We start from the raw sequence: 16,917 nt of genomic DNA, 5'->3' as shown, positions 1-16,917 counted from the left end.
AATATATCTCGTTTAATGAAGAAGTATGAAATAATTTTCGAAGACAAATTAGGTTGTCTTAATGATTATCAAGTAGATATAAAATTAAGGGAAGGATTTGCACCTATTTTCCTAGCGTGTCGTCGAGTCCCTTTTGAATGGAAAAAGGAAATTGACGAAGAATTGGATCAATGGGTTAAAGATGGTATCATTGTTCCAGTGGAATATAGTGTATGGGCAACCCCGTTGGTACCGGTTAAGAAATCAAATGGTAAATTGAGACTCTGTGCTGATTTCAGAGTAACCGTTAATCGATGGGTAGTAGAGGTTAAATATCCTTTACCCCGAATTGAGGAAATTTTGGCCCAGTTGAAGGGAGCGAAATATTTTTCAAAGGTTGATTTTTCGTCCGCCTATTTACAATTACCTTTGAGGGAGGAGATTCGTAAATTATTGACGATCACGACTCCCAAAGGGCTGTTCGCTTTTTGTAGATTACCATTTGGGTTAAGTGTGTCAGCGCCTATTTTTCAGCGAACCATGGCGTCCGTTTTCCAGGGACTAGAGGGTGTATTTTATTACATGGATGATGTGCTAATTACAGGGATAACGCCTGAGCAGCATAACCATCGTCTGGAGGAAGTTTTTAAAAGAATTCAGGGTAAAGGCTTGAGAGCCAGCAAAGAGAAAAGCCTTTTGGGTGTAATGGAGGTCGAATATTTAGGCCATCAAATAAATGGGATTGAGGTGAAGCCATTGCAAAAAAATTTGAAAAATATATTAAATTTAAAGCAGCCCAATAATAAGGCTGAAGTGCAGTCCTTTTTGGGTATGGTAAATTACTATCATCGTTTTATAGAGGATTTTGCGAAGGTAGCTGCCCCGTTATATGAGTTATTAAAAAAAGGCGTTCATTTCGATTGGAAAGTAGAGCAACAAGAAGCATTTGAAATTTTAAAGGGAAAAATTGGGGAAGAGCCAATTTTAGTCTGTTTCAACAATGATTTAGAAATTATTTTAGCGGTTGATGCCTCCAACAAAGGTGTTGGAGGAGCCTTATTACATGTAATTGATGCTGTGGAAAGACCCATCCTTTTTTTTCCCGAGTTTTTAGGGATGTCGAAACGAGATATTCGGTGATTGAACAGGAGGCCTTGGCCGTGATTTTCGGTTTGACGAAATGCCGTGAATATTTGATTGGTAAAAAATTTGAAATTTTTACTGACCATAAGCCATTAATCCACCTATTCCGAAAGGATAATAGGGAGTTAATGCTATCTCCCCGGTTACAACGTTGGTTGTTATTAGTGGGAAGTTTTAACGTGGAAGTTAGATATCGTCGGGGCAAAGAGAATCATTTGCCGGATATTTTGTCCAGGTTGGGTTCTGACTGTGCAGACCCGGAAATAAATAGTAGTATAAGTGATAGAGAGAAGGCCTTAGTGCGTTCTCTGTCTTATATTTTAAAAGGGGGTCCTACCAATTGGGAGGATTTGAAAGCCAATACTGTGAATGACAAAGTGCTAGGTCAGATAAAATTAAGTCTAACAGGAGATAAACCTTGGAAAAACAAATATGATGCATATAAAAAAATACAGAAAGAATTATCAATTGTTGATGATTGTATTATGAGGGGAAACAGGGCCGTAATTCCTTATAAATTACGGAGTAAAATTATGAAATTATTGCACGCCGGTCATCAAGGTCGAGACAAGATGAAGTCTTGGGCTCGAGAATATGTATGGTGGCCTGGTATGGGCAAAGATATTGAACGGATTACCAGGAAATGCGTTCCTTGTAATGCATGTGCTCCTATGCCCCGTAAAGAGGTAGGGCAGGTTTGGCCTAAATCAAAGAAACCTTGGGAACGTATCCACATCGATTTCTTTGATCTTGATAAAAAGACATATTTTTTAGTGGTAGACTCATATTCTAAATGGATAGAATATGCATTAGTACATGGATACACCACAAAAATTGTTGTGAAAAAATTAAGAGAATTATATGCTCGGTTCGGTTTTCCGGACAAAATAGTGTCTGACGGGGGTCCCGCCTTTGTCAGCGAAGATTTTAAACAGTTTTGTGTTGAGTCACAGACAAAACACATTCTAGCTCCACCATATCATCCCAGCTCGAATGGACAGGCTGAGAGGATGGTAGCCATTGTTAAAAATTGGATCAAAAAGGCTGGAGCCCATAAAGAGGAGGCTTACATGTCTCAATTATATTACCTCAATTCTCGTAATCGAGAGGGAGTTACGCCTGTCGAGTTATTTTTAGGTAGGCGAACACGGGGTCCTTTGGACTTCTTAAAACCAAAGAAGAAGACTATTACCTCAATGGAAGTAAAATTAGGGGTACGGTTTGCCGTGGGACAAAAGGTTTGGGCCCGATTGTTCGACAATCGGGCAACCAAATGGGAAAAGGGTCGGGTCATATTGAACCGGGGTTCGAAATTAAGTGAAATTTTGTTAATAACAGGGGTGACCGTGGTTCGTCATCACGATCATATGAGATTGGGATAAATAAGAAGCGTCTTATTTGTTTGGGGTTCATATGGGTTCGGTTTCCGAATATATTTAGTCATATTGAAAATAGTTCAATATAGACAGGTTGTTGGTCATTTGCAGTTATAATCATAGTTCTATTAGACGAGTTTAATAAAATCGGTTTCTGAATATATTGGTCATATTAAAAATAGGTCAATATAGACGGGTTTAATAAATTTATCAACATGGTAATGATATGGAAAGTTTTCTTCAGTTTGGTTCGTTAAGGAATGTCTTTGTCTGTTTTGTCAAATGAAGATTTGTGTTAATGTTGTCTTGTATTAAATAAAGTTTGATTTTAAAGTAATGAAAACATGTGTGTATATTGTCCGTTATTAAATGAATAGCAAGTTTTTTTTTGTGTAAGGAAAAATTGTGTTAAGTTATCTGGTATTAAATAAAGTTTTGTTTTCAAAGTAATGAAAGGATGTTTTTATCTTTCATTAGATTAATAGAAAGTTTTTTTTAATTTAATGAAAAGATGTTTATCTTTTATTAGATTATAATAGAAAGTTTTTTTTTAATGTAATGAAAAGATGTTTATCTTTTATTAGAGTAATAGAAAGTTTTGTTTTTTTTCTTTTAGTTTTAGGATGGCAAAATTTTTCCTCACTTATTTTTATTGGGGGATTCGCGTGATTGATTTAGAGTGATATGTTATTTGTTTCACTTGGCGATCACACCAAGGGATATTGTGATAATATTATTGAGAAAATTGAAGCACATGGGAGAAATAGGTTTAATTTTTGTTATAATGTATGCACCGCAAATAGTATACATTAATACATCAGACCATAATTTTTTTTTTGTAAAATATATTATAAGTTTTTTTAAATATTATAATAAATTTTTTTCAAAAAGTATTATAATAACTTTGTTCATACAAATAACCACTAGATCTCTATTCATAAAAATTTTGGTTAAAATTTTTAAGTAAAATTTTTATCAAACCAATGCTCATGACTTATCGTTTACTCCACCATTCCACCTTCCAGAGCAATTACTACCACCCGATTACAATGTATAACGTCAGTGTAGATAAATAGAGATCCAATCCCTTTACGATATGCCACGTCATTCAGGGAGCTACATTCCTCTACGTTGCCACTTTTTACATCTTGCCAGAAACAGGCTTTTTGAAACATTCGTCTTATAATAATAACGTCTTCGTTATCCCAAAACTCCACAAAGGAATACCACCGTGCCACCAATGATGAATTTAGGCAATGAACATTCTTTATTACGAATGAATATCGCAGACAAAGAAAGATCGAAGTAAAAAACGAAGCAGATGATTTGACAAAGATTTTATTATCACCGACAAAACCAAAATAATGTTGATGAAATAACGATTGTCCCTTTCGAGTGGGGTGTTTCCCATAGTTATATTCACTATCACAAATGATCATTCACATTGGAATTAGCTATTTTTTTTGAAATATTTAAGGTAATCATGATATTATTAAATTAACCAAATAAAATCGAAGGACTTTATAAAATTTTATAAAACTGTTATAGCAATTTAGTTGATCATGCAACCCCGTTATATATCGTCCATGTTTGTTCCAAAGTATATATACCGTGACATTTTTTTTAAAATATATATATATTGTTGTTTATTTGTGTGTTTATAGGCGTGCCACAGCCCATAAAGGGATGGCATGTCGTAAACGATACTTATTTTAATAGAAGTGTCAATCATATTTTTATCTATGTTTTGTATTTAGTTAGAAAAATGTCAGTCATTTTTCAAATATTAGAAATTACCAGATATCATATTTTTGTGAAAAAAGAAAATCACTTTTTTTAATTTTTATCACTTTTAAAATTTTATTAATTTTTGATTTTTGTGACTTTTCAATTGTTGATAACCTTTTTTTTATTGAATAAAACCTTTTGAAATTATAATAATATTTTTGCGATTTTAATTTTTGACCCTTGTAAATTGATGAATATTTTTATTTAATAAAGATATAAATCCAAAAATTAGTTCGCGTGGCATTTAATTTATAAGTTTTAATTTAGTTCATTAATTGATAGTTTTCATTCTGAGTTGGTTCTTATATTAGAATTTCGTTTTAGTAATTTTTCGGATATAATTAACATTTGAACCTCTTGTTTCCTCGTTATTTGCGGTTTTTTGTCATTGGTGACCGAGACCACCAGGATTGTTTAGATTCCAGGGTTATTCGGTATTTCAAGGTAAAGAAAAAATATTTTATTTTATATTTTGTATCTCACCTCAGAACACAACGCAATCACATTTTTGTTTAAATTTTTTAAAAATTGAACAAGGCCGTTTTAAGGTAATATAAATTTTTCATATAATGAGATGGGCTTTATATTTAATTTTGATATTGAGCCTAGCGTATTTGATAAAATTTCGGAGTATCCGAGTATTACTTATCAAAGTTTGTATCAAATGGTTGATAAATTTGATGTAAATAATGCCGTAGTGACAATTTTATTGTTGGTTCTACTGTACGTGTTATATATTACAATAAAATTTTTGTTTGGAAAATGTACTCTGGGCGCGACTAGAGTATATGGTAATTGGAAAATAGACACTCCGGTGTCGGCTGATTGTTGGAAAAAGATTTCGGTCTTGGAAAGTAGTTTAAATGGAATTTTAAATGAAATCAAGAACGGCAGACCTGAAAAGGTGGAAATGATGAAAGATAATAACGATGATCGTTTGGATAGTGTGGAGAGATCTATAGTTATCCTCCAGGAATTGAAAGAATTAAAAGACATGATTAAGATTATATATCAGGATATGAATACGTTGGTTATGGCTAATAGTAATAGTAATAAAGGCCAAGTGCGTGGTCCGACGTGGACAGATGGAAAAAATATTTCCATTGAAAAAAATGGCTTTTCAGGTCATAAGAAAATTTTTGAAGATTTGAAATGTACCCGTTGTGGGTATGTGGGTCACAAGGTAGAGACCTGCGTAGTCAAAGAACAAAATTTTCGTGAAGGTTTTCCGTTAAAGAGATTGGCATCAGAAAATTTTAATGTTAGAAAAATTTCTGGTACTAACACGAATAAATTTGATGTTTTACGACCGAATTATGGCAAATCCCGTTTGTGTTTTAAATGTAACAAACCGGGACATGTAGCCATAAACTGTATCAAAAATTGACTATATGATTGCAAATGTAATCATATAGTAGGTAGGAGATCGGGATGGAAAAAAAATAATAATGTAAATAACCATGATAATAACCGAAATTTTTTAAATTATGATGATAAAAATAATAAAGATTCTAATGAATTTAAATGGGAGAAATATCCTTTGGGTATTGTTAAATATTCCGATGAAAGGAATATGAATATTTTCAGATGGGAAAAATATCCCAGTTATATAAAAAAAAACAATATGAATATTGTTAAGGAACCACTAAATTCCGAGTTGAATTTATGTTCAAATGAGAATTCTCATGAAACTGATGTTTCAGATGAGATTAATATTGATCCGTCAATTAAAACATATGATATTTTAATGACTGAAAGATTAGTCGAACCTCGTCCTTGTCCAAGAGTTATCGTAAGAGTTGACTCTAGGGATATTGACATGTTGTTCGACACAGGGGCTAGCATTTCTATAATGTCTCGAAGAAATTATTTTAAGTATTGGCCTAAAGGTAAGCTTGAGAAAGAATCTATGTGCGTCAGACAATTTGATGGGTCTGAGATAATAGTTTTGGGAAAAACTAAATTGGGCGTAATTCTTCATGATACCACATTTTTCCTAGATTTATGGGTAGTAAAGAAAGATGTGGAAACCATCATGGGGTGGGATTGGATTGTTCAGTTAGGTCCTTTCAGTAATTATTGGAATATTTTTGCCCTACATAATGGTTCGGTCATAATTAACCCGAAGGACCAAAATATTGCTTATAACGCTCTAAAAAATATCTGTGAAATAGAAGGGAAGGATTTAACCATAAAACAAAATGATTCAACCCATAATTCTGATTGGTATGTAAAGTCCACGGAATTAATGGTTGAAAACAACATTAGCATTGATAAAACCCCAGTGGTGGCTATTGGTATTCCTGAATTACATAAAATGAGTGAAAATATATCTCGTTTAATGAAGAAGTATGAAATAATTTTCGAAGACAAATTAGGTTGTCTTAATGATTATCAAGTAGATATAAAATTAAGGGAAGGATTTGCACCTATTTTCCTAGCGTGTCGTCGAGTCCCTTTTGAATGGAAAAAGGAAATTGACGAAGAATTGGATCAATGGGTTAAAGATGGTATCATTGTTCCAGTGGAATATAGTGTATGGGCAACCCCGTTGGTACCGGTTAAGAAATCAAATGGTAAATTGAGACTCTGTGCTGATTTCAGAGTAACCGTTAATCGATGGGTAGTAGAGGTTAAATATCCTTTACCCCGAATTGAGGAAATTTTGGCCCAGTTGAAGGGAGCGAAATATTTTTCAAAGGTTGATTTTTCGTCCGCCTATTTACAATTACCTTTGAGGGAGGAGATTCGTAAATTATTGACGATCACGACTCCCAAAGGGCTGTTCGCTTTTTGTAGATTACCATTTGGGTTAAGTGTGTCAGCGCCTATTTTTCAGCGAACCATGGCGTCCGTTTTCCAGGGACTAGAGGGTGTATTTTATTACATGGATGATGTGCTAATTACAGGGATAACGCCTGAGCAGCATAACCATCGTCTGGAGGAAGTTTTTAAAAGAATTCAGGGTAAAGGCTTGAGAGCCAGCAAAGAGAAAAGCCTTTTGGGTGTAATGGAGGTCGAATATTTAGGCCATCAAATAAATGGGATTGAGGTGAAGCCATTGCAAAAAAATTTGAAAAATATATTAAATTTAAAGCAGCCCAATAATAAGGCTGAAGTGCAGTCCTTTTTGGGTATGGTAAATTACTATCATCGTTTTATAGAGGATTTTGCGAAGGTAGCTGCCCCGTTATATGAGTTATTAAAAAAAGGCGTTCATTTCGATTGGAAAGTAGAGCAACAAGAAGCATTTGAAATTTTAAAGGGAAAAATTGGGGAAGAGCCAATTTTAGTCTGTTTCAACAATGATTTAGAAATTATTTTAGCGGTTGATGCCTCCAACAAAGGTGTTGGAGGAGCCTTATTACATGTAATTGATGCTGTGGAAAGACCCATCCTTTTTTTTTCCCGAGTTTTTAGGGATGTCGAAACGAGATATTCGGTGATTGAACAGGAGGCCTTGGCCGTGATTTTCGGTTTGACGAAATGCCGTGAATATTTGATTGGTAAAAAATTTGAAATTTTTACTGACCATAAGCCATTAATCCACCTATTCCGAAAGGATAATAGGGAGTTAATGCTATCTCCCCGGTTACAACGTTGGTTGTTATTAGTGGGAAGTTTTAACGTGGAAGTTAGATATCGTCGGGGCAAAGAGAATCATTTGCCGGATATTTTGTCCAGGTTGGGTTCTGACTGTGCAGACCCGGAAATAAATAGTAGTATAAGTGATAGAGAGAAGGCCTTAGTGCGTTCTCTGTCTTATATTTTAAAAGGGGGTCCTACCAATTGGGAGGATTTGAAAGCCAATACTGTGAATGACAAAGTGCTAGGTCAGATAAAATTAAGTCTAACAGGAGATAAACCTTGGAAAAACAAATATGATGCATATAAAAAAATACAGAAAGAATTATCAATTGTTGATGATTGTATTATGAGGGGAAACAGGGCCGTAATTCCTTATAAATTACGGAGTAAAATTATGAAATTATTGCACGCCGGTCATCAAGGTCGAGACAAGATGAAGTCTTGGGCTCGAGAATATGTATGGTGGCCTGGTATGGGCAAAGATATTGAACGGATTACCAGGAAATGCGTTCCTTGTAATGCATGTGCTCCTATGCCCCGTAAAGAGGTAGGGCAGGTTTGGCCTAAATCAAAGAAACCTTGGGAACGTATCCACATCGATTTCTTTGATCTTGATAAAAAGACATATTTTTTAGTGGTAGACTCATATTCTAAATGGATAGAATATGCATTAGTACATGGATACACCACAAAAATTGTTGTGAAAAAATTAAGAGAATTATATGCTCGGTTCGGTTTTCCGGACAAAATAGTGTCTGACGGGGGTCCCGCCTTTGTCAGCGAAGATTTTAAACAGTTTTGTGTTGAGTCACAGACAAAACACATTCTAGCTCCACCATATCATCCCAGCTCGAATGGACAGGCTGAGAGGATGGTAGCCATTGTTAAAAATTGGATCAAAAAGGCTGGAGCCCATAAAGAGGAGGCTTACATGTCTCAATTATATTACCTCAATTCTCGTAATCGAGAGGGAGTTACGCCTGTCGAGTTATTTTTAGGTAGGCGAACACGGGGTCCTTTGGACTTCTTAAAACCAAAGAAGAAGACTATTACCTCAATGGAAGTAAAATTAGGGGTACGGTTTGCCGTGGGACAAAAGGTTTGGGCCCGATTGTTCGACAATCGGGCAACCAAATGGGAAAAGGGTCGGGTCATATTGAACCGGGGTTCGAAATTAAGTGAAATTTTGTTAATAACAGGGGTGACCGTGGTTCGTCATCACGATCATATGAGATTGGGATAAATAAGAAGCGTCTTATTTGTTTGGGGTTCATATGGGTTCGGTTTCCGAATATATTTAGTCATATTGAAAATAGTTCAATATAGACAGGTTGTTGGTCATTTGCAGTTATAATCATAGTTCTATTAGACGAGTTTAATAAAATCGGTTTCTGAATATATTGGTCATATTAAAAATAGGTCAATATAGACGGGTTTAATAAATTTATCAACATGGTAATGATATGGAAAGTTTTCTTCAGTTTGGTTCGTTAAGGAATGTCTTTGTCTGTTTTGTCAAATGAAGATTTGTGTTAATGTTGTCTTGTATTAAATAAAGTTTGATTTTAAAGTAATGAAAACATGTGTGTATATTGTCCGTTATTAAATGAATAGCAAGTTTTTTTTTGTGTAAGGAAAAATTGTGTTAAGTTATCTGGTATTAAATAAAGTTTTGTTTTCAAAGTAATGAAAGGATGTTTTTATCTTTCATTAGATTAATAGAAAGTTTTTTTTAATTTAATGAAAAGATGTTTATCTTTTATTAGATTATAATAGAAAGTTTTTTTTTAATGTAATGAAAAGATGTTTATCTTTTATTAGAGTAATAGAAAGTTTTGTTTTTTTTCTTTTAGTTTTAGGATGGCAAAATTTTTCCTCACTTATTTTTATTGGGGGATTCGCGTGATTGATTTAGAGTGATATGTTATTTGTTTCACTTGGCGATCACACCAAGGGATATTGTGATAATATTATTGAGAAAATTGAAGCACATGGGAGAAATAGGTTTAATTTTTGTTATAATGTATGCACCGCAAATAGTATACATTAATACATCAGACCATAATTTTTTTTTTGTAAAATATATTATAAGTTTTTTTAAATATTATAATAAATTTTTTTCAAAAAGTATTATAATAACTTTGTTCATACAAATAACCACTAGATCTCTATTCATAAAAATTTTGGTTAAAATTTTTAAGTAAAATTTTTATCAAACCAATGCTCATGACTTATCGTTTACTCCACCATTCCACCTTCCAGAGCAATTACTACCACCCGATTACAATGTATAACGTCAGTGTAGATAAATAGAGATCCAATCCCTTTACGATATGCCACGTCATTCAGGGAGCTACATTCCTCTACGTTGCCACTTTTTACATCTTGCCAGAAACAGGCTTTTTGAAACATTCGTCTTATAATAATAACGTCTTCGTTATCCCAAAACTCCACAAAGGAATACCACCGTGCCACCAATGATGAATTTAGGCAATGAACATTCTTTATTACGAATGAATATCGCAGACAAAGAAAGATCGAAGTAAAAAACGAAGCAGATGATTTGACAAAGATTTTATTATCACCGACAAAACCAAAATAATGTTGATGAAATAACGATTGTCCCTTTCGAGTGGGGTGTTTCCCATAGTTATATTCACTATCACAAATGATCATTCACATTGGAATTAGCTATTTTTTTTGAAATATTTAAGGTAATCATGATATTATTAAATTAACCAAATAAAATCGAAGGACTTTATAAAATTTTATAAAACTGTTATAGCAATTTAGTTGATCATGCAACCCCGTTATATATCGTCCATGTTTGTTCCAAAGTATATATACCGTGACATTTTTTTTAAAATATATATATATTGTTGTTTATTTGTGTGTTTATAGGCGTGCCACAGCCCATAAAGGGATGGCATGTCGTAAACGATACTTATTTTAATAGAAGTGTCAATCATATTTTTATCTATGTTTTGTATTTAGTTAGAAAAATGTCAGTCATTTTTCAAATATTAGAAATTACCAGATATCATATTTTTGTGAAAAAAGAAAATCACTTTTTTTAATTTTTATCACTTTTAAAATTTTATTAATTTTTGATTTTTGTGACTTTTCAATTGTTGATAACCTTTTTTTTATTGAATAAAACCTTTTGAAATTATAATAATATTTTTGCGATTTTAATTTTTGACCCTTGTAAATTGATGAATATTTTTATTTAATAAAGATATAAATCCAAAAATTAGTTCGCGTGGCATTTAATTTATAAGTTTTAATTTAGTTCATTAATTGATAGTTTTCATTCTGAGTTGGTTCTTATATTAGAATTTCGTTTTAGTAATTTTTCGGATATAATTAACATTTGAACCTCTTGTTTCCTCGTTATTTGCGGTTTTTTGTCAGTCATAATCATATTTTAGGGCTGGTTTTGTTTTTAGGTTCTCTAATTAATATATAGAAAAATGAGTTGAATGTGTATTATATTAAGATTCTATATTACTTATAAATGGAAAGATAAAGTATGAGTCTAGTCGTGATAAATTTTACCATTAATCAATCTTCTTTAAATATTATAAATAATAATAATAATATACACCTTTGAATTAATGACCATGGTCATAATAATCTTTATACAAAGAAAATACCCTACCCCACCTCCTTATTTTTTAAAATCTTGAGAAATTGATATTAATATTTCTTATTTTTCTAATGTAAAAAAAAATTCGCATAAAAAATATTTTGAAAAAAAAATGTTATTGTACAATTAATCCAGTCGGTTTAAAATATACCTTGTTTCAAATGAAAAGAAAAAAATTAAAATAAAAATTTACCCTTTTTAATAATATTTTATGTCTTTATGGATGAAATCTTTGGATATTTAAAGACAAAGCTTAACAATAACATAAGATAATTAATTAATAAAAGGTATGCCATTAGTTACCTTTTGTAGGCGATTTCATTGTTTGGGGAATTACTATTATACCTTTTATTTATTTTTCTCGTATAAAATCTTTTGAAATTATGGTAAACATGGCGTCCATTTAACAAATTAAGACTATAAACTTATTTTCGAAAATTAATTTACTACCTATTATATTAATGTTTAAGCCAATTTTAGTACTGCTGATAAGCCTTATAGCGCTTCTGAAATTAGGATTAACCGAACACCACAAAGACAAGGATGCCATAGATGATTTAGTTCACCATCATAAACCTATCGATGATATACTGGCCGATAGCCTTATTTCCCATGAAAAGATCTTAGAATCAAAGGAATTATTCTCAGACAAAAATATTTCTTTTCAGGGAAATAAAAAATTGGAATCTTCTAAAAAGATGAAAAAATTGGAACACCATATTAAGGATTCTATAGTTGAGGCTAAACATAAAATAATTCTAAATTTAAACCAAACTAAATCAGGCAAAAAGCATTCCCATCACGCCGAACTCGACGTTTCAGAGAAAATCCATCATAGCTATGATGCTAATATACTAGTCGAAGTACTTGGTTCGGCTAAGAAGATCATTCAAAAGATTTTTCTCCCCAAAACTCATCTGAAGAACATTACTAAAAATGAACTTGTAAGACCCAAAAAAGAACTCGTGCAAACCAAAAAATCTCACCATAGTACGAATGATATATTTCTCCCTACATCCTTTCTCTCCAATATAGATTATATGAGAGTACCTTTTGTCGGTGCTGCCCTCAAATTTTTCGCTGAAATGCACAACGACATACACGAATACGGCTACAAAGATGGGTTATTATATATATTTTTCAAATGTTTTAATTTGTAGCTTTGGTATAAAAAATAAGAAGTTATTTTTTAAATTTTTATTGCTAACGTTTTTTGAAATCTAATTTAAGCCTATATTTATTTTTAAATTTGGATAAATATCTAAAACTTAAGAAACTAAGATTAGAAAAAGTAGAAAAATTGGACAAAGCCAGTTTTGGAAGGTAAAAATTAAGTCCCTTTCTGAGTCACCGGCAAGACTTAAACAATAATAATTTTCATTGAGAAATTTGTAGTTGTATTTAGTCATGTAAAATCGCTTCATTTGAGGACGATTTTTTTTATAAACGACTAAATAAGTATTTTATTAAGTAAAATATTACTCAAGCCTTAAGATTTTGCTTATGAATAGCAACCAGTGAAATTTAGATATTTTGCCTCACTAGTTGTATTTGTATAGATAATTAAAAACTCAGATAAAATAAGAATATGATATATATCAAAATAAAGCAAACATGGCCGACTCCCTGATTTCTGCGGAAATCAGTGTTGCCCTGCCTATCAAATAAATTGCAAGAATGATCTTTACGAAGTGAGGCAATATGGTGACTTGACATTTATCGAATACACCGTTAATGGAAGCGATTATCTTGATAATGGATTAAGGACTGGCTTTTCTCACATTTTTAATTATTTCAATGGGGAAAACGATCAAAGTTTGTGTTATTATTCTTTTTTGCTTATATATATTTAATGATGTTAAACAAAATGCAGAATTAGATTTATATAAAGTTTAGAGGTCGGCACAGAGGGCCCGAAAGCCCCAAAACAGTTTAGAAATATTTTTGAAGTTAATAATTAAATTTATGTCATTTCTATTTGGTCATCGGCCGGGCTAGACAATTTATACTAGTAAAAATAATTCCGGGCAGAGCAGCCAAACAAAGCCCGAGCCAAAAATATAATGTTTTCTACATATTATATTATTCGAATTCAAGAATACAATATTTATAGAATTTACTGCTTATTATATATAAAATAGACGCTAAAATACATTTCACTGTTCCGGTTTTAATCAAAGGATCGCCTAACCCATCAACTAGTACTCAAACAGTGGAACTTATAAGTAATGCAGGACCAACGATCTCTTTAATGTTGCCCCCACCTTTCGCCATTGACCCTCCAAAACCAACTTGCCCTCAGGTCAATTTTATTAAGGCAAAAATTACTGTATTATTGAAAAGCGTTAATCATTGCCTCGTCTAAAATTTATCTAAAAAGAATATTTTTTATTCTTTAGTATACCATATCCAAAATCTTTTTTTTTAATCTTCAGAAGCTTTAAAATTTAATGAAATTACATGTTAAATTTAAAAATTTGGTCATATTTTTATATTTATATTTTTTTTTCTTTTTCCAATAAGTTTCTAAAGTTTGCGAATATCATTTTTTGATATTTGGATACAACCTAATAATCAAATTAAATTTAGTTCAAGATAGTTCAACATTCGAATCCTTTGTGCTACGTGAGAATGTTTGGAGGTTATCCTCTCCCGGCAACTTTTATCTCAAAGACGAATGAGTTTATAAAAATTTTGCAACTCAATAACCAATTCATAACCCATAAACCTATTGCCGCTTTTTATGACAAGTTTTTATTTTAATATTTTAACCAGAGGCGTATTTTTTTTATTTTTAACAAATACTATAATAATATAATTATTAGTTTTTGAGTCTACTATGTCATAAAGGTATGGAATTAATCGGAATTTAGAATCTCTCAATTTTAAATAATTATCTGATCGGAAATGGATTTCAGTATGTATAAGAAGTAACCACAGTATAAATTTCGGACAATTATGATCATATTTTATCATTGTAATTGTTTTTTTTTAAATTTATCCTCTTTACATGTTGTCCTATCAAATCAGATATTTATAATTTTTAAAGAGATAGCCTATAATAAATTATCCATAATTTTAGAGATTCGTGAATCCATGTATTTCATATTCCGGTTACGCCTTTAAAATTTATGTTATATATATACCTCAATGGTTATTTTTGAAAATATAAATAAAAATTGTATTTTATTGAACAACTAATATCCTCAATCAAAGCCCTATATTATTATTTATTTTTTAAAAAAACGAGCAAAATAGGCTTCCATTATTTTGGGCAAACCCGGTAAAGGTTTGCAATAGGCGGGTTCTTAGCCGAAAAGCCCTCCCACATGTTGTTACGTATTTGTTTTTCCTCAGTCTGTTTCAAAATTATATAAATTCCTGGTTTGTTTGGCTTTTTATTTATTTATTTTGATGTATTTTTAAAGAAATATATAATATGCAAGTCTAATCTGCTCATTTGGCCTGAAAAATATTTTAAACATCACCCGCCCATCCTCATCTATTACTATTTTTAAACCCCCCCCCCCCCGCACCTTATTTGAAAATCCGATTGTCGCTCGTCCGAAGTATGGGTGAGGGCAAAAACCCTCCACAGATCTCTTAGGTTATCAAAGAAATTTTATATTATTGATATAACCCCCTCACCTCACCCTTTCCAAATTTTACACTGATAAAAGTATGTCACACGAAGATGAAAAATAAATTTACACACCAAGTTTGATTCCTAAGTTCCTTAGGAAAAAGTTGAATATTTCTGCAGTTCAAACTAACTTTAAGGCACTTCGAGAAATGGAATTATTATGGAAAAAAAACCTCTCGTTCTAAATCCACAATATTATTTAAGTATGGAACGAAATAAAGGCATTCGTTTATAAAAAATGAAATAGGCCATAACATTTTTGATAATTTGTTTTAAAATTGGGCAAATAAAAAAGTTTAAGTTAACCTTAGATCAGTGGAGGATGATATTGATGGTTCGTTATATGAAATGATAGAGAAACTGAAACTGATCAAACATTATATTTCTTTCTTTATATGAAATTTGGGCATGCTAGCCCGACCCGGTGGGTCGTGTTTTAATTATTTTTTTTAAATATATCCGGGCCCGGCCTGAAAAGTTTTTTTTAAAATATACCCGAGCCCTGTTTAAAAAAGCCTTTTTTTTATAAAAAATTTAAATAAATGTGATATATTTTTGAAAAAAATCGGGGCTCGTCCAATGATATACTTCTGCAGGTCTCATCAAATTTTGCTTGTATTTTGTTTATAATTTATTATTGGGAAATACATTTTTGGAAAAAAAATGCTAATATTTCGGTAGTCTAAGGTAATGGTAACTAACAAAATAAAGTACTTATCAAAAAGAAAAAGATTAAAAAAAAAGAACTCACAGAAAATCAATAAATTACAAGAACCCGAAAATGAGGGAATTTATAAAAAATCAAAGAGCTTACGCCGAATCTCAATACTACGTCGATAACTCTTATAAATCAAACTTGATAGAACAAAATCTGAGATAAATTAAAGTTTTTGAAAATTTCAACACAAAATGTTATTAATCGTTTTTTTTATTTGAAGCACACAAAAAAATTAATCTTATAAATTTAAGCATAAAAATTAATGATCATATATAAAAAAATCATTTTAAAAAAGCGATAAAAAAATCAATTTTTTTATTGAAAATAATTGACATTTTTACTAATTTTATATACTACGATAGTAATCGCGGTTTATCAAAATTAGAGTTTTGTTATTTTTTGCTAAAAATTTTTAATTTTCTCAAACCAAATTCCAAATTTTTTTTAAGGATATCGAGTTCCGTATATTTTAATTAAAATACGAAATTTAAAATATTTGAAACGCCACGTTTTTTTTTGAAGTCACTCGTTAGGTACATATATAGCGATATAATACTTCACGATATTTTAAAACTAATATAATAATTATCGTGGCTATATTTTTTTAAACTTGATGATACCAAAGGTAACCCGATTTCTGAACCATAATTTCATTTATCCTTATTTATTTTACAAAATTTCCCTAATTATTTTAAAAAAAATTAAAAGACCAAGTCAGTTTGTGAACAGACATAACGAAATCATAATTCCTATTGACAATCCATCTCCAGGAGACGTTTATTGCTAAATCTATCAACAATCAAATATAATTATATTTTAATTTTGAAATATTATGTATATATTAATCAATTAATTATTACATCATTTGTAATTTATTTTTTAAATAATTTCTCTTCTTCAAAAATAAATAAAATTCATCAAATTGATAATTTAAAAAAAAATAATATTTTTTATTATAAACATTTAGCACCTTATAAATTGTGGATATATTATATTAAAATTGATTTGTATTTTAAAAAAAAAGAAGTCCTTG

At 31.2% G+C, this 16,917-nt stretch overlaps 1 protein-coding gene across 1 annotated transcript; it reads left to right on the top strand.

Annotated features, from left to right (window-relative positions):
* The first annotated feature begins 4,631 nt into the window (after positions 1-4,631).
* On the top strand, positions 4,632-16,703 carry LOC135923900 (uncharacterized). Its single transcript, XM_065458898.1, has 6 exons — positions 4,632-4,730; positions 11,994-12,646; positions 13,133-13,338; positions 13,665-13,825; positions 14,113-14,273; positions 16,593-16,703. Exons 2-6 carry the CDS (start codon positions 12,222-12,224, stop codon positions 16,669-16,671), a joined length of 1,032 nt encoding a protein of 343 aa, XP_065314970.1. The 5' UTR covers positions 4,632-4,730; positions 11,994-12,221; the 3' UTR covers positions 16,672-16,703.
* The last annotated feature ends 214 nt before the right edge of the window (positions 16,704-16,917 follow it).

The sequence above is a fragment of the Gordionus sp. m RMFG-2023 genome, chromosome 2 (assembly GCF_954871325.1).
Source record: "Gordionus sp. m RMFG-2023 chromosome 2, tfGorSpeb1-WG-v2, whole genome shotgun sequence".
Classification (NCBI taxonomy): Eukaryota; Metazoa; Nematomorpha; class Gordioida; order Chordodea; family Parachordodidae; genus Gordionus; species Gordionus sp. m RMFG-2023.
Note: the sequence above shows the minus strand (reverse complement) of the source record. Positions and strands in the feature narration are given on the sequence as shown.

What these genes read in the sequence shown, in the direction of transcription:
- LOC135923900 (XM_065458898.1), top strand. Translation starts at nt 12,222, where the DNA reads ATGAAAAAATTGGAACACCATATTAAGGATTCTATAGTTGAGGCTAAA. An exon ending in CAATGGGGAAAACGATCAAA is followed by an intron (nt 13,339 to 13,664) that starts GTTTGTGTTATT and finishes TATATAAAATAG; the next exon opens with ACGCTAAAATACATTTCACT. An exon ending in ATTGCCGCTTTTTATGACAA is followed by an intron (nt 14,274 to 16,592) that starts GTTTTTATTTTA and finishes AAAAATTAAAAG; the next exon opens with ACCAAGTCAGTTTGTGAACA.